This window comes from Palaemon carinicauda, chromosome 44, assembly GCF_036898095.1.
Source record: "Palaemon carinicauda isolate YSFRI2023 chromosome 44, ASM3689809v2, whole genome shotgun sequence".
Classification (NCBI taxonomy): Eukaryota; Metazoa; Arthropoda; class Malacostraca; order Decapoda; family Palaemonidae; genus Palaemon; species Palaemon carinicauda.
The window spans coordinates 12282109-12304610 of record NC_090768.1 but is presented as its reverse complement, the minus strand read 5'-3'; the positions used below and the strand labels follow the sequence as shown (position 1 = coordinate 12304610).

General features: G+C 44.6%; 1 protein-coding gene across 1 annotated transcript in view; it reads left to right on the top strand.

Annotated features, from left to right (window-relative positions):
* Nucleotides 1–8878, top strand: part of LOC137634228 (golgin subfamily A member 1-like) — a 117133-nt gene extending 108255 nt beyond the window's left edge. Inside the window, exon 14 of the mRNA XM_068366499.1 lies at nucleotides 8317–8878. Coding sequence (XP_068222600.1) covers nucleotides 8317–8339 — 23 coding nt within the window. The 3' untranslated portion in view covers nucleotides 8340–8878. The remainder of the gene's footprint in view (nucleotides 1–8316) is intronic.
* Nucleotides 8879–22502: the final 13624 nt, after the last annotated feature.

The following is a 22502-nucleotide window of genomic DNA, read 5'->3' as shown; positions in this document are numbered from 1 at the left end:
CGTGGGCCTTTCGGAATTCGATTTTATCGAATTTGATAAATATACACGCAGACTAGAGAGAGATAGGGTAAGGAGAAGTTCTTCTAGGTCGGTAGATTTTTCCTCTCCACATGCCCCTGAACCTATTCCTTCCCCTGTAGTGGTTGTTCCTAACCCCCCTCCTAGCACTCAGGAACCGTCGATGGCTGACATGATGCGTGCTATTCATGCCTTGGGGGAGAGAGTTGAGTCTTTAGCAAGTGACCGAAATCAACTCATGGCGGACGTAAAGGAACTCAAGTGTCAAAGTGCCACGAAGGATAGTGTCAAAGTGCCTAGTGTTACGCAAAGTGTTGTGAACAGTGTTGCGCTCGAGGGTTCGTCTGTTCGTGCCTGTCGTCCTCCTAGTCCGGGACCTCTTGCAAGCTCCCAAGCCCAGGGGAGAAGCAATGTCGTACGACTCATGGGTTCGAGAGGCCTTGATCAGCGATCAGACGTTCCCTCTAAGGTATCAGGCGTATCTCTCCAAGATCGCCCCTACCTAAGTAAGACGAGAGAGCCCATTTTTACCTCGTCGTCCGAAGGTGTTTCACGTAAGAAACCTTGGACCAAGGTCTCCAGACCTTTAAAGCGTAAGTCGGTCCCTTCAGGACAAGTCCAACGTCCCGGATGTAGCCACTGGGACAGTTCGGACCCGTTGCCGTCATCTGATGACTGCTCGCCGCCTAAGAGAGGAAAAGTTGTGCCGTCTCATTCGTTAACCCCGTCTGTTACCGCACCTGCTTCCGTAGACCCTAAATGGGTGTTACTGCAAGACATGCAGTCCAAGCTTGCGTCCTTGATGGAGGACTACAACGCTGAGAAGGTTACCGTTGAACCCACGAGCCTTCAGCCATCCAAGCGTTCTGTTGTACGTCCTGTTGACGTGGGTGTAGCTTTCTCGCGTCAACCAGTTGGGGTGGTACCTCCACCGATGCGACCCAGTGTGGATTTCCAGCCGCACGTTGACGTTAGGTAACGCATTGATGCGATTGGTGACCTTCAGGACGTTCATCAACCATCAGAGTTGACTTGTTTTGACGCGGTGCGTCAACCTCCGCAACCCGGTATGGTGTTGACTGCACAACCCAGACGGTCTAAACAGTCTCGGGTGGACGCTGTGCGTCCTCGCGCACCTGTTATTGTTGACAGTTCCCAGACTGTTCAGCAGTTCCAGGACGCTGCGTCCGGCTCCGTCACATATGCACCTGTGCGACCGGACTCTGCGAGTCAAACGTTGCCTACTCCGTTGCCGTTTTCTCATCAGTTATCGGATGAGGAACAGTCAGATGAGGACGTTGCTGAACCACAGCATGAGGATCAACCTTCAGAACTAGATGAGCCTAAAGCAGTTCAACCATCCTTGGACTTTAGAAAAGTCATGGCGGTTTTTAAAGAGTTGTTCCCTGACCACTTTATTTCTGTGGCTCCTCGTTCGCCGCCGTCAGAGTTTGTCTTAGGCGTTCCTGCTACCATGCCTGCCTTTACTAAACTCGTTCTCTCTCGCTCATCCAAGAGAGCTTTACGGATGTTAGGCGATTGGTTAGAGACCAAGAGGAGTTTAGGGAAGACAGCATTTGCCTTCCCCCCTTCTAAACTCATCTAGATCGAGCGTCTGGTATGCCACGGGAGAAGTTCTCGGCTTGGGAGTTCCTGCCTCTGCCCAGGGCGACTTCTCAAGTCTTGTAGACTCTCCCCGCCGCCTTGCCATGAGACGCTCGAAGATTTGTTGGTCACCCTCGGACCTGGACCACCTTCTTAAAGGCATTTTTAGGGCGTTTGAAGTCTTTAACTTCCTGGACTGGTGTTTAGGAGCCCTGAGTAGGAAAATCTCTTCTGCCGATAGGGATGTTTCCTTACTCATTATGTCCTGCATGGACAAGGCCGTCCGTGATGGGTCCAACGAGCTTGCCGCTTCATTCACGTCCGGAGTCCTTAAGAAACGAGAGTCTCTGTGCTCGTTTCTGTCAGCAGGAGTGACGCCATGCCAAAGATCCGAGCTTCTCTTTGCGCCCTTGTCTAAGTGCTTGTTTCCTGAAGTCTTGGTTAAGGAAATTGCCTTGTCTTTAGTGCAGAAGGACACCCACGATCTAGTTGCGTCCTCGGCTCGCAAAGCTCCCCCTTTGCCTGCCTTGTCTGCCAGACCTAGGATGGACACTCCTGCGTCCAGGTTTATCCCGCCCTTTCGTGGCAGAGCCTCCAGCAGGGGAGGTGCTCGTGCCGAAGGGAAGAGAGGAAAGAGGAAAGGATCCAAGTCCTCTAAGGGCAGAGTCTGACTGCCCGCAACTTCAGACAGCAGTAGGTGCCAGACTCAAGAACTTCTGGCAAGCCTGGGAGAAGAGAGGCGCAGATCAACAATCTGTGAGGTTGCTCAGAGAGGGGTACAAAATCCCTTTTGTACGCAAACCCCCTCTAGCGACGTCCCCCATCGATCTCTCTCCCAGGTACCGAGAGGAAGAAAAGAGACAAGCCCTGAAACTGGAAGTGTCTCTTTTGCTAGAGAAGGGAGCGGTGGTCAAAGTCTCGGACCTTCAATCACCGGGTTTTTACAACCGTCTCTTCCTAGTATCAAAGAAGACAGGAGGTTGGAGACCGGTGCTAGACGTCAGTGCTCTGAATGTCTTTGTCACAAAGACGAAGTTTACCATGGAGACCACAAAGTCAGTCCTAGCAGCGGTCAGAAAGGAAGACTGGATGGTCTCTCTAGACCTAAGGGATGCCTACTTCCACATCCCCATTCACTCAGACTCCCAACCTTTTCTGAGATTCGTCTTCGACGATGTGGTGTACCAGTTTCGGGCCCTGTGCTTTGGCCTAAGCACAGCTCCTCTCGTGTTTACGAGGCTTATGAGGAATGTGGCAAAATTCCTCCACTTATCGGACATCCGAGCCTCCCTTTATTTGGACGACTGGCTTCTCAGAGCCTCTTCCAGTCATCGCTGTCTGAAGGATCTCAATTGGACTCTAGATCTGACCAAGGAATTGGGACTCCTTGTCAACTTGGAAAAGTCACAGCTGGTCCCATCCCAAACTATTCTGTATTTAGGGATGGAGATTCACAGTCAAGTTTTTCGGGCTTTTCCGTCGGCCCCCAGAATAGATCAAGCCCTGCTCTCCATCCAGAAGATGCTGAAGAAAGAACGCTGCTCAGTCAGGCTGTGGATGAGTCTGGTAGGAACGCTGTCATCCCTGGAGCATTTTGTCTCACTAGGAAGACTACACCTCCGTCCTCTTCAATTCCATCTGGCTTTTCACTGGAAAAAGGACAAGACGCTAGAGGCGGTCTCGATCCCGATTTCCGAAAAGATCAAGTCTTGTCTGACTTGGTGGAAGGACAATATCAGCCTACGAGAGGGTCTTCCCCTGGCAGTTCAGATACCCAACCACGTTCTCTTCTCGGACGCATCGGACTTGGGCTGGGGCGCGACGCTGGACGGTCGGGAATGCTCAGGTCTGTGGAACTCGAGTCAGAGGAGCATGCATATCAACAGCAAGGAGCTTTTGGCGGTTCATCTGGCCTTGATAAGCTTCGAGAATCTCCTTCGAGGCAAGGTGGTGGAGGTCAACTCGGACAACACCACGGCCTTGGCGTACATTTCCAAACAGGGAGGTACCCACTCACTGACTTTGTACGAGATCGCAAGGGACCTGTTCATCTGGTCAAAAGATCGAGGCATCTCCCTAGTAACGAGGTTCATCCAGGGCGACTTGAACGTCCTAGCAGATTGTCTCAGTCGGAAAGGTCAAGTAATTCCAACCGAATGGACCCTCCACAAGGATGTGTGCAAGAGACTTTGGGCGACTTGGGGTCAACCCACCATAGATCTCTTTGCAACCTCGCTGACCAAGAGGCTTCCAATCTATTGCTCTCCAGTCCCGGACCCAGCAGCAATACATATAGATGCCTTCCTCCTAGATTGGTCACATCTAGACCTCTACGCATTCCCACCATTCAAGATTGTCAACAAGGTACTGCAGAAATTCGCCTCTCACGAAGGGACAAGGTTGACGTTAGTTGCTCCCCTCTGGCCTGCGAGAGAATGGTTCACCGAGGTACTTCGATGGCTAGTAGACGTTCCCAGAAGTCTTCCTCTAAGAGTAGACCTTCTACGTCAGCCACACGTAAAGAAGGTACACCAAAGCCTCCACGCTCTTCGTCTGACTGCCTTCAGACTATCGAAAGACTCTCGAGAGCTAGAGGCTTTTCGAAGGAGGCAGCCAGTGCGATTGCTAGAGCAAGGAGAGCGTCTACCATTAGAGTCTACCAATCGAAGTGGGAAGTCTTCCGAGACTGGTGCAAGTCAGTTTCCGTATCCTCGACCAGTACCTCTGTAGCCCAAATAGCTGATTTTCTCTTATACCTGAGAAAAGTACGATCCCTTTCAGCTCCTATTATCAAGGGCTACAGAAGCATGTTGGCCTCGGTCTTCCGGCATAGAGGCTTAGATCTTTCCAACAATAAAGATCTGCAAGACCTCCTTAAGTCTTTTGAGACCTCTAAGGAGCGTCGTTTGGCTACACCTGGGTGGAATTTAGACGTGGTCCTAAGATTCCTCATGTCAGACAGGTTTGAGCCTTTACAGTCAGCCTCCCTGAAAGATCTCACTCTTAAGACTTTTCCTGGTATGCTTAGCCTCGGCTAAAAGAGTCAGTGAGCTTCATGCCTTCAGCAAGAACATCGGGTTTTCGTCAGAAAAAGCTACTTGTTCTCTGCAGCTTGGTTTCCTAGCCAAAAATGAGCTACCTTCTCGTCCTTGGCCTAAATCTTTCGATATTCCTAGCTTATCGGAGATCGTAGGCAATGAACTAGAAAGAGTCTTATGCCCTGTTAGAGCTCTTAAGTTCTACTTAGCTCGTACTAAACCTTTACGAGGCCAATCTGAAGCGTTATGGTGTTCGGTTAAGAAACCATCCTTGCCTATGTCAAAGAATGCTTTGTCATATTTTATCAGATTGTTAATACGAAAAGTTCATTCACACTTGAGTGAGGAAGACCGATCTTTGCTTAAGGTTAAGACGCACGAGGTTAGAGCTGTAGCAACTTCCGTGGCCTTTAAGCAAAATAGATCTCTGCAAAGTATCATGGACGCAACCTATTGGAGAAGCAAGTCAGTGTTCGCGTCATTTTACTTGAAAGATGTCCAGTCTCTTTACGAGAACTGCTACACACTGGGACCATTCGTAGCAGCGAGTGCAGTAGTGGGTGAGGGCTCAACCACTACAATTCCCTAATTCCATATCCTTTTAATCTGTCTCTTGAAATGTTTTAATGTTGTTTTTATGGGTTGTCCGGAAGGCTAAGAAGCCTTTCGCATCCTGGTTGATTTGGCGGGTGGTCAAAGTCATTTCTTGAGAGCGCCCAGATTAGGAGTTTGATGAGGTCCTGTTGTATGGGTTGCAGCCCTTGATACTTCAGCTCCTGGGGGTCTGTCAGCATCCTAAGAGTATCGCTGGGCTCCGTAAGGAAGACGTACTTACAAGGCAGAGTAATCGTCTAAGTCGACTTCCTTACCAGGTACCTATTTATTTTGGTTTTGTTATATTGATAACTGTCAAAATGAAATAAAAAACTCTTAGCTTATACGATGTAAACATAATTAACTCTGGTCTCTACCCACCTCCTTGGGTGTGAATCAGCTATTATATATTCACCGGCTAAGTTAAATATTTAAAAATGATATTTTAATTATAAAATAAATTTTTGAATATACTTACCCGGTGAATATATAAATTAAACGACCCTCCCTTCCTCCCCAATAGAGACGCAGTGGGATGAGAAGAAATTGAGGTTTTGTTTACATCGAGAGTGGTATCTGGCCGACAGTTGGCGCTGGTGGGCACACCCGCAACCTGTATAGCGATCGCTGGCGAGTTTTTATGTATGTGTCTGTCGAGCAACAGAGTTGCAGCTATTATATATTCACCGGGTAAGTATATTCAAAAATTTATTTTATAATTAAAATATCATTTTTCAGCTCATCATCTTTCCTGTTACTAAATCTGTTTTATGCAGGGAGTGATTAAAAAAAGTAGCCAGCCATTGGCTCTCTCTCCTTGTTGTCCTATGATTGTTATGAGCTCTCCATTCCTCTTTCACTTAATGCCACTTCTTATTTCCAGTCATTATTAATATTTCTGTTACCTCCTACTGAAGTGTTTCCTGTTATTCAACGTTTTCCAGCCATACACATTCCTGTTATTATGCCTTAGCTTGAAGGCATTGATCTTCTGGATTCCCATCCTTGTAGCTGAAGTCCACCTGCATATCCCTCAGCCATTACTGTTATTGGCAACTCCTCCTCCTCCTCCTCCTCCTCCTCCTCCTCCTCCTCCTCCTCCTCCTCCTCCTCCTCCTCCTCCTCCTCCTCCTCTTCCTCAGCATTTCATCCTTGGATCTAGACAGCAGTGAGACTTCTAACAATTTGTATGGCTTTGAATCTTTGCAGATCATCATTGCCTTTGGTCACTCAGCCACAAAATGGTTCTTTCTCTTTACATTACCTATAGGTGTAGCAGAAACTTTTCAAAACATCATTAAGGTGACCACCAGTAACTAGTCAACAGGGCCTTGCCTCTCAACACCAGCTAGGCAAACTAAGAGTGCTCTGTGTGCAAATCAGACTTGGAAATAATTACACTGTCCCCTGGTCACATCTTCAGCTTGGTCTTTCAGTGACTCCTGACCATCTTGCAAGAAAGAACATTCTCTAGCCCCAGAAATTTGCTCAGTGGTCATCCCAAGACCCTTCTGTGTATGTGTACAGATCTCTATGCCTCATATCACTCCTGGAACTCTACATGCCTCACTCCAAGAGAGTGACGTTTGACTCTTTAAAAGATCAGGTACTCGTGTGGAGGACTGATGGAGAACCTGTTGAAAACATTAGTTCTCTCTAAGGTTAAACTGCCTCTATATTCAATTTAAAGCCACTCAATGAAGCCTCTGTTAGGACCTTCATATAATTGATGAAGTCTTCACATAAATGAGTTATTATGCTTATTTTGAATATGAAGTATGTTTTGAATATATATTTTTATAGTGTCCATGACTATCCATACATTGTTATGTATCCAGATTCTGTTGAATTTTATTTCCAATTAGTATGGATACAAAGCAATAGAAAAATAATGTAGACAAGAGAATTTTATGTACTTTTCGTCCCTTTCTGGTATTTTCCCCTAAGGAAATATATTGCAAGTTCAGAATGATAAACATGGCTTAATACTTCAAGTAAATAGTTATCGTTATAAATAGTTTAGCATAACTTTTAAGTTGCCCATCTAGATTTCCTGAGGACTCTCCCAGAGTATTTGATTTTAAATAATAGATATGATGTATTGATTTGAACAAGAATAAGATAAAGAATAATGGAAGAAGCCAATACAAACATGGGCTAAAGAGACACTGTTAAGAATCTATAGTACTGTATTCTTTTCAGTAACACCACACAAGGCACACTGTAGTTGGTAAGCCCCCTTTTGGGAAAGGCAATAAACAATACATGCTCAATGGTGGTTTTGTGAGAATGTCAAAGACTTTGGTACTGAATAGGCTTTTACTTCATGGTAAAGTAGCAATGTTTTCCCCCAAAGGAGCACCTTGTCACCGAGTGACCTCTCCAGACCCAGTTCCAGGCTGCATGGCCCAAATTCTATAAACCAAAACCTCGAAATGACATAATTTTCCCTCCTAAAAATTGTAATGCTTTATATGCCTGTTCATCCTGAGTGCCATCAAACATGATAACATTCTGGCTTCTTGAAGGAAATAATGTAGCTTCTTAATTTTATGTTTTATGGAAAGCTATATTACATTGGTTAACCTTTTCAACTTCATGTTGCTGGACAGTTGGCAAAGTCAAAGGGAAACTGAAGATGGAGCCTCTACCTCCATGTTTCTTATAATCAGAGATTTAGTCATAAACATTAATATAATCAAACTGCTGAGTTAAAGGTTTAGCCCGTCAGGTAAGTTTATGCCATTACTTGTTTTAACTGGTATATCAGCATTATTTCTTTTGTTTGCCTTACCAGGTGTAAAGGTTCCAGTAAAAGGAATAGTTCGTTGGTATGAAAAGTGGGATATTTTAAAAGTAAATTTTTTGTTAAATTATTTTGTATGCTAAAATCCTCCAGGCTAAGTGTGTTTGGAATTTCCTTTCAACACCTTCAGGAAAAGTTTGACAAGTAATATGAAGGATTCAGGAATTGTAGTGTTAATAGTAGGAAATGGTAGTTTTTCTTATGATGAAAGAATCAAAATTTCTTATATATATTTGTTTATCTGTTTCATTATAGCATTTCCACATCTCAATTCATGAGCCAAAGCTGATCCTCGCCTTCTTTCAGTCTAACTTGAAAGATTTTGGAGAAGAAGGAAGCACCATAGATAGAAAAAGAAAAAATCGTGATGAACCTGATACAATGTAGGTAGGATATGTAAAAACTTTTCGATAAATTAATGCTGCTATTAGTATGGGAGATGAACTAGTGTTGTTCCTTAGTAAAGTGAAAAAGATTTAGAGATGATAGTGATTAAATGGCAATGAAGATGAATACCTATAGTACTTTTCCTGCATTAATTTTGAGAATTAGTGGTCTTAGGTGGCTTGGGAACCCTGATTGATCGAATGTATTGAGATCAGTTAAGGCAGCCTTTTATTTTCTGGTTGATGCAGTTGATAATTTCCTGTATTTGCTGTATATGTAACAAAAATATATGAACAATCAAGATACATATATAAATGATAGATAGGGAATACCAGTAATGTAATTAATATTTTTACTATACTCTTGGAATTTATAAGTTCACAGTTGCATAGTGTTCTCTAGATGAGATGTATTGTAGTATAAAAATATATATATTAAATATGCAAAAGAAATGTGAAAAATTAAATCCTACAAAGCAAAATGTGTAGAGTATATTTGAAAAAAGTTTGTCCATCTTGAAAAATTAGTGACAGGGTTGTCTATGCCTTTGAAAGAATATAAGTAGCCTCTTAATCTTATGAACGATATCTGTATCACATTGTTTTGTGCATAAGCAGATGGTTTGGAGGGTTCCTTTATTATATTTATCTAAAGATACCTGGTTACTATCAGATGTTAATGTTATTTCGTAAAGGATAGCCACATCTTACTGTTTTATGCTGAAACTAGTGACTTAATTATCCTTTACTTATTAAGAAGTAAACAATGTTTTGCTCTGAAGATAGTAATTTTCACGTATCCCCATTATTTAGTAAAGGATAACTATATTGCACTGTTGGATGGGAAAAAAAGATACCTTTCATTCATTCGCAGTCAGGTTATTAAAAGCCAAAAAAATCTGCGATTTCCAGTGACATGGCTCTTCAGAATTATCAACATGTACAGTAGATGGGCTTAGATATACAAAATATTTTATTATTTCAAACCTAATGATAATGGTATTGGCTACATTATAGTATAGCAGTCACAGTGACTTTCTAATTATCTTTTCCTATCGAGTTTTAGCCGTGAAAAACCCAAAACAACTATGTTTAATACCTTTATGTTGTCATAATGGGGTTATTACTAACCTCAGTCCTCTAACCAGCAGGGATTTGAACCCCAGTAGGGAAGTAGGATTTTTTCATTTATTTTCCTTTGGATGTGAGGTTTTAAGCAGAACCATGCCCAAAGTTTTTCAGAAGTAGAAGAGTCAAGAGGTTACTGTAGTTATACAATGTACCAGTACAGTATATTGAATATTGTTTTATCCCTGCACATGCCTATATTAATGGAATTTTAACTTATTAAAGTAGTTGGTGCTTTACCTGCTCTTTATTTCCTTTATTGCCTACATGAGCAGGGATCCTATAAGTTTCCCCCTTTTTACCTGCTACATATAGTTTGTGGAATGAAAACTTGGTTTGTTGGACTAAAGGATTTTTGAAACTGGAATATTGAAAAGCTGCTAAAAATACCTTTAATAATAGGTCAACTTTATTGAATAATGATTCTTATAAGTATAGTCTAGATATTCATCCCATTACAGAATAATATCCTTCAATTAAAAAAGAACACTGCTTTAAGTACGGTAATTTTGGATTTTGGAGAAGGTAACATTTCTTTCCTACATGGATATTTGATAGATACCCAACATAATCCAATCTGTAAGGGCAAAAAATGCATTTGATCAGCATCATTTGAGTACTGTATATATTCAGTATTTTGGATGATTTTATTTCAACCTATATTGATTGTCAATTATTGGACACAAACCTCTTATGGATATTTTGTCTGAGGTTTTAACATGAACCTCTTAATTCTATCATTAAAGATTTTAAAAATATTAGGTGAGATATGATCATTATTAAGATCTCTAGATGATCTATGTAAGAGGTAATGAAATAGTAACAAGAATTGTAAATATATAGATGATCTTCAAGTGTTTTTTGTTCATTAAAATTAAAGTTAAACATTTATTTGGCAACTGATCATGAAATTTGGCCATAATTTTTCAAAGGAAATACAGTACAGTATCAGCTTTCAGGAGAGAAAGATAGAGAGAATATTTGTATGTTTGTAGTAGGCATATTGTAATTGTTTGACCATTGCCTTAATATTTGATAATCCAATTGTGTACATTATATCATTTGTTAGGGTAAGGGAAATTGAGGTTTATTTCTTAGAAAGTAAAGGGAGCCCATGTGTTAAACACATTACAAATGTTTCATAGAGATACAACAGTTATTTATAAGGTTTGCTCTGTTTTACTCAGCTTCTAAACTGAAGATTAATTTTAAAATAATCTTTGTTTTGTAGTGCCTTATTATATTGTTCAAATGTGTTTGTCATGTTATGATCTTACAGAATTTTTGTTAGATACTAGGTACAGTTCTGATTGGGGAGTTTTTTCTTTGTTGATAAAGTTATTTTCTAGTATGAGATATGTTACATTTATACACAAGAAGTGATTTGGAATATAATTAGTTGGTGGTATTTATCCTTAGAGCTTTTAACACTGAAGCTTTCGTATATGTTGAATGAAATCGTCTGTGTTGTTTGAGTGATGTATGTGTATATATGAATTGGCATTTTAGTATGGAAGTATAATTTCCAGATGCTTTACCTATTTTAGTTATAACATACTGTTGATGAAATAGAGTAATTTTAATTCTATGGTCATTGGTTGCCTGTAAATAGTGTGATATCTTAGGAATGTTTTGATACAGGAGATGAATTGTAATTGGGATTTCACAGGTCATATTTCAATATTTCACGACAGGATTTTTTCATGTTACTCAGTAAGTTAGTTACTGATAAATTGTGCCTCTACTATTTTGTCTTTTTATGAACAATTTTCACAGAAGAACCTTTGGTATGCTCCTATAGTTTAAGATAGAGTAAGATGCTTGTATTCTTGCAGAGCTTTATTGTATAATATTTATGCTTTGTATATGCTGATATTTAACAGTGTTTTACAGATATACAGTACTAGGTCTAAAGAGTAGAGTATTTAATCAGTCAAAAGCTGCAATAGTAACCATGAAAATTTTACTAGCATTTTACTTTATTATTCAAATTTGCCAGTGTGAGCGGCATTTGGGTCTATTTAGTAAGGAAAAACCCTAAGTGCAGTATATATATATATTTTTTTTTATTAAGAATTGCCAAATAGTATTGGTTCTAATTTGATAATCCACATAAGAAGCAATATTCGTATGTCTTATTTTTAACATCTGTTGCTTAAATTTGCTTTCTGATGATTGTTCAGATATAATGAGGACCAGTAATTACTGTGCATTAAAAGTCAATTAGTCCAGTATAATCCCCCAAAAAATACACTTCAGGATGTTTTGTTATACTTGCCATTTTTTTTTTAATCACAGAATAAAACCTTACTCCACTGAAAACAAAGTTAGGCAGTTCAAGTGGAGATTTCATTGCAATATATTTATAGTTGTTGGATTCTAGAATCATGAAAGAGCTCTTACTTCATTGAGTTGAACAAAGCATATCTTTTAACAGATGAATGAGTTTACGTTCCACTCCACTGCCTTTTCTGATCTAGCAGTTTTTTTTCCGCACTGTATGTTGATGCTTTATCATTGATTCATGTAACTACTAAGATTCAAGATGGAGGAGTAATTGTATGAGATCCTGGCAATCTCTTGAAAGGTCAAAAGGAAAAGTATATTTGAGGCTTTCATATCAAGGAAGCTCCTCAACCATCTAATGTATAAAGAAGCAGAGGAACTCTTCAGCTTCTTGTCTAAAGAATAATCTCTGAGAGACATTAGAAAAAATATCTTAAGATCCTACATTATAAGCTTCCACAATGGATATTATGAAATGTTTTAAAGAGCCTCAACACTGAAGCACCTAGCCATAAAGGAAATACTTCAAAGAAAAAGTATAAAAAACATATAAATTCTTGCTTTCATTAAAATTCCTATCTCACCAACCCTTTGGAGGCTGAACTAATTGACTTTTACTGTGAAGTATCTTGTTGCTTGGTTGTGATCATGTTTCATTTTAGAATTACAGTATGTTTGATTACCAAAATTGATGAGTTTGAAATAGGACTGAGTATACAATAACAGTACTGGGAAGATGAATTCTAGATCTTGAGTTTATATGATGTAACTCCTGAAAAAAATTATAAATTGCATAAAACAATATGATGAAAATGGAATATGCTGTATAGCCTGGTAGTCTTAAATTGTATGGGTTTTAGTTTAGGCCAGTTCTAATTTTGGATTCATAAATGGAGGCGCATCATCTCTAGATGTCGGTTTAAAAATATTTTAGCAAATTAAGTTCATAAACGGAGAAGAATCATTCAGACTGAAGGTGAAGGCTCTCCATATCTTGAATTGTCAATTTAAAGTAATTTTGACAGCCATATGTGTTCATAAGCTGAGAGAAATCTTGAGATCAATATGGTTTAAATCTTCCACCCCTTTACAGTATCGTAATTGTACAGTTGTTGCGATGGTTAATCATCTTTTGGTTGCTTGCTTCATTTCTAGTCAAAGCTATTGAACATGGTTACAAAATTTGTGTGAATACTGTATTATGTTTTATTTCCATTTAAAAATTTTAAGGAGGTTTTATGATGTATGTAATTTCAATTGTTTTGTATATAACCAAAGTGAATTTGCATATTTTTAGATTATTATTGAAAACTGCAAATTGCAATAGTTAGATTAAAAATGCCAGATTTGCTTTTGTTTGATTTTTCATTGTATATTTTCTAATCAAAGATGAACATCGAGAAGTACCGGTAATTTTCGATGGTTAATTAACAAGGTTTACCATTGTAAACATGAGAGAACTACTTAGTTGGTTTCCATATTGTTAGTTATTAGAGACTTGCAAATGTTTCATAAGCCCTAATCACTATGGCTTTTTATATGTCCATCTATCAATCTCTCCATCCACAAATTTCTTCTTTTTTACCCAATAGCTTCGTTTAGGGTTATGATATGGTAGTTAATATTGTTTAACAGCTTGTTTCAGGATCAAGTTTTATACATTTTTTTTACATTGAACCAAGATATAAAGTTGAATTTTACTCCCGACACAATCTGACTATCATGCCTAGCTATAACATCAAACAAAGGCTTAAGAAATGAGAAATTTTAGTTGAAAATATTGAAAAATTCTAAAAAATTGTGTACATGTATAGTACTTGATAACAGAAAGTTCATTTTTAGTTTAAGATTTCTAGAATGCTTGCTTGCAAAGCTATTGTGATATCCCCAATGCTGGCATTATATTTGATGTCTACATCCATGAACATAAGGTTAAATTTTATTTTCAATTTGCTAATACCCTTGAAAGCTTATGAAGTGCAATTCTAATAATTACACTTAAAATTTAGCTTCTCTGAAATAACTTTTATATCCATTCCTCACCAGTCATTGATCTTTGACTATGGGTGAGGGTCAAGAGAGTGCATAAAAAACATTTAACGTTCAGGTTTAAGAATTGTAACCCTCCAGGGAAGCTCTGTCTGACACCAGTTGTTAATTATAGCTTTAGAAATTAAAGTGCTAGATTCTTTTCAGCCACAAAGATAATCCCTGAAAAATAGAAAATGAACTAATGGGCAGTACCTTCAGGGTAGATTAATGATCGAGACCTTGGTGTGACAGCCATCGCTGTTTCATCGGTTGCAGATAAATGGTCGTGTCAGGATCCATCTCCAACACCGCTGATAGGAGTATTAATCATTATATAGGAATCTTTTATTCTACTCCTCGTGCCGTTACCGAGTGCAATGGATGGAACTCTCACTCCAACCAGCTACACTGTTCACCTTTAAGCTGCTATGGAGTTTCTCACCAACTGATATCTTCGGGTTGGTCAGCAAGGCGAGGCCAGTGCAGCAGTGACAACTGTTTTCACTGCTATTAAGTGATTGGTCATAGACAGAACACCAACTCCTAGGTGATTAAGGGTAAAGATATGCTGCTGTGTGGAGCCATCCTCCCCTTCTAATTCTAATAATTCTTAAAAGTCCAAGAAGGCCAGAGATGCACGGCCCAGTGCTGACGCCCTGGTGGCTGGCATGATTACCCTGGTAGCCAGGCTGCCTGAAGATTCGTGGCCCCGAATACATACTTTCAATTAACCTGGTGTTGCAGCAGCTTGAGCGCCCTCCTCCACCTTTTCTACTTGAATGGGAGAGTGCTGCTCCCTTCACTGTTATTATCTCAGATTGGGAAGATGGCATCTTTCAAAGATGTTGCACACTTCCATGCAACTGGCAGTCACAGGTTGGTTGTTAGGCATCATGACCTCATGCTCATGAGCTTGGAACCATGACTTACTCTACACCAGGATCAACAGATGAAAGGGTACATAGTACCTTCTCTCTCTTCTTTTATGAAGTACTTCTTTATACTAATTTCGAAAGAAGAGATACCTCATCTCAGTACTGTTGCGGTGGATTGTGTTGAGTCGGTCAGTGACTGGTCCTCTCTCCAGATTTCTTGGAAAAATCACAAATTTCAAGTAATTTGTATTTTTCCTAACAGTACTTACCTCGAACTACTTTCTTAGGAGTATCTGGAATCCCTCCCAACTGACCAGAATATTGTGTAGTTTACCCTACTCCTGTTTTCTATGCGGGGTAACCTCTGGCGGAGTGATACGCGCCATGAGGCGACCCGGGGTCATAGAGCATGCTTGCTCAGGTCTCGAGCTCCAGTAAGTTTTTGACAGATAGGTTTCTACGAAGTCCTGTAAGGCACTCGGGGCAGGATGGGCGGGCCATAACCCGAAAGTAGTTCGAGGTAAGTACTGTTAGGAATAATACAAATTACTTAAAATTTGTGATTTGTTCCAACACGGAGTACTTACCTCGAACTACTTTCTTTGGAGACTTACACCTTAGGAGGTGGGAGTGGCCTTCCGGACCTAGAGACCGTGATGAGGAGAGAAAAGGAACCTAGAAGGAGGCTAGGTTCTGCTGACCCCCAAGGAAACGCGAGAAAATAGGGAAAACTACGCAAAAAAAACTCTTAAGTGTCTAAGTAACCCACCTCTGCAAAAAACCTTGGAGATGCATTCTTCCACTGACAGTGTATCTCATGGCAGTTAAAGGATTTAAGGGTCATATAGGGGAAGGTGATAGGGGAAAAAAGGGGTAAGGAAGGAACCTGTGTCTCTTGGCCTTACCGCCCGCGGCTTCCCCGTGGCTACACCTTTGAATCTTTTGGAGCGTGGAAATGATGGGACCGAGAGAGAACCCGTCCAAGGATCTCCTAGAACAATCCTTTAAGTAGTGAGCCGTAAAGGTAGACTCTAGACCATGTACCTGTCCTCAGGATTTGGCCCACTGCCATGTTTCTTTCAAAGGCCAACAAAGTACTCAGTCCTCTAATGTCATGGGGTCTAGGCCTTCCTGGAAGGGGGACCCCTGCACTGCTGTAGGTTTTCATGATCACCTTGCGTAGCCAGAAGGAGACGTATTTTGGAGACCGGCTTCTTCACCAGTCCTGAGGAGACGAACAGACTCTTGGTTTCGGGGCGAAGTTTGGCCGTCTTCTCTAGGTACTTCCGTACTGCCCTGACTGGACACAGAAGCAAGTCCCTCGGGTTGTCCAAACGCGGGATAGCTGGCACTGAGAACCCTTGAAACTTTGGGTCCCAAACAGCTGGATTCTGAGTCTTGGCTACGAAGAAGGGTAAGAATCTGAAGGTAGCTTCTCCCCAGCCCTTCGGGTGTGAGATCTCGTAAGACAGGCCATGAATCTCACCTACTCTTTTTTGCTGATGCTAGAGCTAAGAGAAAGACTGTCTTGAGGGTGAGCTCCTTGTCTAGAATGTCTTTGAGAGGCTCGAAGGGAGGTTCCGAAAGCATCTTCAGTACCCTAGCCACATCCCACTGGGGCACTATAGCGGCTTGGGGGGAATAAGACTGCTCGAAGCTCTTGATGAGCATCGAGATATGTCTGGAGGTACCTAGGTCGATGCCCTTCAGGAGGAAGACATGGCCCAGCGCTGCCCGGACTCCTTTAATGGCTGGGATGGAAGTGCCCTCTTCGTCCCTGAGATAGACCAGGAAGTCTGCTATCTCGTGAATGGTGTCCCCTAACAGCCTGATGTTCTTCGAGGAGCACCCCTTAGTAAAGGTAGCCCACTTCGCCTGGTACACTGCGATTGACGAACGTCTCAGGTACCCTGACTTCCTCGATGCCGTCCTCGACGAATATCCTTCCTTTTTCAGGAGACGCTCGATAACCTCCACGCGTGAAGGCAGAGGGACCAAGGGTTTTCGTGGAACCTTTGGAAGTGAGGCTGCCAGAGAAGGTCTGGTCTGTCTGGAAGTGGCCAAGGTGGAAGACATGGCAGTTCCTTTAGATCCGTGAACCACTCTCTCTCCGGCCACCAGGGCACTACCAAAGTCATCCACAGGTTGGCCGCCCGTCTCACCCTGTTGAGGACCTGTCTGAGCATCCCGAAGGGAGGGAAGGCGTAAACCCCGAGGTTGTCCCAAGGGTGTTGGAAGGCGTCCTCGAACGCTGCTGCTGGATCTGGCACAGGAGAACAAAACATGGGGAGCTGTGCGTTTAGTCTTGTGGCGACGAGGTCTATCACCGGCGAGCCCCACTTCAGGATGAGGGTTTTGGCCACTTCTGGGTGTAGGGACCACTCGGGCCCTACCACGTGACCCATCCTGCTGAGGCCTTCGGCCAGGACGTTCCTCTTCCCCGGAATGAACCTGGCTGAAATATTGATTTGTTCCACTTCGTCCCATTCTAGGAACTCCAACGTGAGACTGCACAGTTCCTTTGACTTCAGTCCTCCTTGCTTTTTCACGTAGGCCACCACCGTGGCGTTGACGCACATCAGATCCACGGTGTTTCCCCGGAGTAGATGGATGAACTCTAGGCACGCCCTTTGTACGGCTATCATCTCCAGCACGTTTATGTGCAGGTTCGTCTCCTCGACTTCCCATTTCCATTTTGCCGTTTTGTCGAGAAGATGGGTACCCCCGCCCTCCTTGGATGCGTCCGTGAACAGGAGCATCTCCGGAGGGTCAGCTGCGAAGGGCATTCCCTTGAGGGTGTTCGTTCTGACATGCCACCACTCCAGGACTTCGTTCGTCTCCGGGGACACCGGGACTATCTTGTGCGGGGAGTCCTATCAGTCTTTGCCAGTCCTTGGCTCTCCTGGGCTGGCCTGACAGGAAGGGCCGGAGTATCTGTTCTAGGCTGTCCAGTCGCTCCGCGGAGGGGAGGGCTCTCGCCCACCGGGAGTCTAGGACCAACCCTAGGTAGGCCAACCTGGTGGAGGGTATCAGCTGGGACTTCTCCAGGTTGATGATGATACTCGAGACGTTGCAGAACTGCAGGCGCTTCGCGCCTTGCTCCCTCAGTCCTTCCTCTGAGGCTGAAAACAACAGCCAGTCGTCTAGGTACCGAATCTGGCGGGTGCCCTGTTCGTGTGCCCGAGCCGAAACTGTTGCGAAGACTCTAGTGAAGACCTGAGGGGCTGTCGACAGTCCGAAGCAGAGGGTTTTGAACTGCAACGTTTGGGTACCTCATTTCTACCCTTAGGTACTTCCTGCTGGAGGGATGGACAGGGACCTTGAAGTAGGCATCTTTGAGGTCTATGGACATCATGAAGTCCTCCTCCTTCAAGTCCGCTAGGACCGACTTCGGAGTGTCCATCTTGAAGTCGGTCTTGTACATGAATTTGTTGAGGGCTGAGAGGTCTATGACCGGTCTCCAGACCCCTGTCGCCTTCTCCACCAGGAAGAGCCTGCTGTAGAACCCTGGACCCGGGTTCTTGACTGGTTCTACTGCCCCTTTCGCCAGCATTGCCGAAACTTCATCCTGCAATGCTGCTACTCTCAAGGGGTCCTTGGGTGCCAACCACTCTGCCTGTTGATCTGGGATCAGGGGTGGGGTCCGCTGGGAAGGACAACCTGTACCCCTCCTTCAGTACTGCTACGGTCCACGGATCCGTTCCGTGGTCCCGCCATGCTTGCCAAGATCGTTTGAGGCATCCCCCCACCTGAGGCGTCGGCCGGAGTAGGGGGCTTCCCCTCCTACCTCCTTCGAGAGGCACGGCCTGAACTCCCTCTCCTGGAGCCCGAGTAGGACGGTCTGAAGGTTAACTGTGGAGTCGAAGCTCCTCTACGGGGGGGGCAAGGCGAGGTAAAGATTACGCATGCCAACGTCTACATCCGACGGGCGGACGGAGCCGAAGAGACACTGAGGCAGGCACTGGAGCGGCAAGAGCCCTGTTCGACCCGCTAGGGGGGAAAGCCACTTTGCCTCCATCACGGATGGAGCCGTCGGGACGGGGGTAGCCGTCATGGGTCTACCCCCTTCTACCCCCTCCCGGGGAATCCATGGGGTGCAAGTACCCTGCCATGTCAGCGGCCGCCTCCGATGCTTGGAAGGGGCTGGCCGGGACGATGGCGTGGCTGGCTCCATCACGGATGGAGCCACCGGGACGGAGGTATCCGTCATGGGTCTACCCCCTTCTACCCCCTCCCGGGGAATCCATGGGGTGTGAGTACCCTGGCATACCAGCGGTTGACCACGAAGCCTGAATGGAGCTGTCGTGGTACCGGGTATGGATGCCATGCTGCCTGGTCGAACCAGCAGCTGCCTCCGCTGGACGGTTGGAGCTCCTGCGGAGATCCATGGAGCTGCGGGCTTCCCCGTGCTGGTTGGTTGGTTCCTTCGTTCAGGGCGGGCCATCGAAGAACCAGAGGCTGGGACAAGGCTACCAGTCTGAAGGGGCGACTCTCTACGCTGGGCGAGTGAAGTCGGAACCTTCGCGGGCTTATGCCTGTCGACCGAGACCTGGAGCGATGACTTCCGTCGATGAATGGGTCTGCTGGAGGAGACACAGCGAGGATGGCGAAGGAGCTCTAGGAGCCAGCCAGTGAGGGCCTCTGCTGCACGGGGGTATCCGCCAACCTGCTGAGGCCCGAGAGTCAGTCCTCATTCGTCGCGGGCTTTGGTTCGTCTAGCCGGTGGTGGCGTCTGATGAGGGCTAGTACTTTTAAGTAATGTGGAGGACTCGTCCGCTGAGCCTTCCGCGCTATCTCCTAGGCCTTCCGTCGGATGCTCCTCTGCCTGAGAAGGTGCTCCTACAACGGGGGGCCCCGCTTGGGGCGGAGGCATCCTTTTGTCATGGTACGACTTCGGCGGTTCTGGATGGAGGACGGGCATCGCCGCTGTGACTGAGGCCTCCGTCCTGGACTTGTCTCTCCCCACGGAGGACCAAGCTGCTGCGGGCTTCCTCGTGGCTGCTGGTTGTCTTTCCCGTTCTGGCCGGCTTGTCGAAGTCTTGGTGGCTGGGACATGGCTGCCAGACCGAAGGGGCGACTCTCTCCGCCGGACGGGTGGAGTCGGAACCTTCGCGGACTTATGCCTGTCTGCCGGAGCCTGAAGTGAGGATTCCCTCCGAAGTTCGGACCCCTACTTCGAAGTCTTGGAGTCTGGGACATGGCTGCCAGACCGAAGGGGCGACTCTCTCCACCGGGCGGATGGAGTCGTAACCTTCGCGGACTTATGCCTGTCGGCCGAAGCCTGAAGTGAGGATTCCCTCCGACATTCGAACCTGCTGTAGGGGATGAACTTCAGAGCGGGAGAACGAGCCCTTGGGGGCCAGCCAGAGGTACCCGGAACTGCTGAAGCTCCCAGGAGGTGGCTGCGTGGGATGGCGACACGCACCCATTCCTCCCTAGGGGAACGGCTTCTTCTGTGCCTCCTTCTGGGGGATCTAGCATGCCTCCTGGCGTGGCGAGATCTGGAACGGAAACGGGACCTCCTTCTGCAGGACCTCTCTCGCCTCCTCTACTGGTTCCTCAGCGCTCCATCCTCCGAGGAGAAAGAGTATGACTCGAAAGAGGAGCCCGAAGATTTGTAGGACCGCACTGAAGGGTCCGAGTCGTCCCGCGTCGCTGGTGGTTCCTCGTTTCAGTCCGTAGGTGACGAAGGCTCCAGGAAGACGGGAGGGAACATTGCTGAAGGCACTGGGGGAGAGCGAGGTAACTTCTTGCTTGGGAACCACGCCTCAAACTCTTCCTCCAGTCTTATGAGCGACCTGAAGGGCGTCCTCGGCGGCGCCCATGCGAGGGGATTCAATGATGGTGAGTCCTCCTTCTCGGCGTCTCCCCCGGCTGCCGACGTACATGAAATACAGGCCCATAAAGCGGGGGAAGAGGCTGCAGCAGCCTTTCCTCACATAGGATCATCGGAAGAGACGGGCCCCGCTGGCACCAGGACTACGTCATCCGAACACACTCCCGTCCCTCCCTCAGGCCCCCCACTTGCGTGGACCGACAAACATCCCCACTAGCAGAAATCTTAGACTCCTGGGGAAGAGCAATGGGCCTCTTCCCCCGCAACTGACTTACCTCGTCCCCTACTCTGGGTAGGGGAAGACGGCTGAGAAGCTCTATCCGACGATGCATCAGGAGAAGCAAGCGGGGAGGAGAGGCTCGGCTTCCTAGGTGACCTCTTGGACGCCTTCTTCTTCTTGGTGCCGTAGCGCACCCACTGTACCTCGTTCCAGGACTCGCACTCCTGACACGTGGCTGTAGGAGAACATAAGCTGCCCCTACACGACGAACACAGAGGGAAAGGGTATGGAATGAACACAATAGGACCACGTGGGGACCGCGTGAGACACAAAGGGGGTCGGGGACACAAAGGGTCGCACTGGGTAAGGAGAAAGCGTCGAGATGTTATCACGACGCGACCAGAAAACTTACTGGAGCTCAAGACCTGAGCAAGCATGCTCTCTGACCCCAAGTCGCCTCATGGCGCGTATCACTCCATCAGAGGTTACCCCGCATAGAAAACGGGAGTAGGGTAAACTACACAAAATTCCGGTTGGTTGGGAGGAGATCCCAGATACTAAGAAAGTAGTTCGAGGTAAGTACTCCGTGTTGGAACAATTCATGATTGGGAAGGAACACTGTACCGTTCTTGCTCTCTGGTACCGTGGACTGTTTCCAAGGATTATTCACAACATGAATCATGGTCAGCCTTCTGATTACATGTTCCCTAATCTGTTTATATTCTAAGGAGAGGAAATAAACCCAGAACTGGTTTAAAGGTTTAAAGGCCATTCACGAATGGCAGAGGCAAGGGACAGTGACATAGCCCTATCAAGCAGGACTATGCCCTAGAGACTGACAATATACGATCAGCGCACAAACCCCCTCTTCACCCAAGCTATGACCAAGGAGGGCCAGGCTATGGCTGCTGATGACTCAACAGATAGACTTATAGGTACCCCTAAACCCCCCATCCTTAGCTCACAAGGATGGAGAGGAAGCAGCGGCCAAAGAAACTAACGAGTTTGAGTGGGACTCGAACCCCAGTCATGTACATTTAATACAACATGTTAGTAAATTACCAAATTTTGCATCGATTATCATAACCTAAATTTCAAACACTAGACCACTCTTAGACGTACCAGAAAGACGTTTAATATAATGAATATATAAGAGAGAGAGAGAGAGAGAGAGAGATTTATCCTCTTGTTATTTTCAAGTATTTTAGTTTATTAATGAAAAATTTATTTTAATGTTATTTGTTCTGAAACTTCTTTTCTATTTTTTCTTATTTCTTTTCCTCACTGGGCTATTTTCCCTGTTGGGCCCCCTAGGCTTATAGCATCCAGCTTTTCCAACTAGGGTTGTAGTTTAGCAAATAATAGTAATAATAATAATAATAATAATAAAAATAATAATAATAAAAATAATAATAGGTTCCAGTTTTACCGAACATCATGATTCCGGCATCATTGTTTACATCAAAGACTATATACTGAAGGAAGATAGGAAGGCTCAAAATATGAATGTTAATACACTGGTTGGCAACCACAAAGTGAACACAATAGTTTGACCGCTCAGTATTCAGTTCAGATGGCGTTGTATGTACAGCATATCGTTTGTCGTCTGTTTATTTATATTCAGAATTTGACAGTTGACACAAACGAAATCATGGCGAAAACTGTGAATAAGACACACA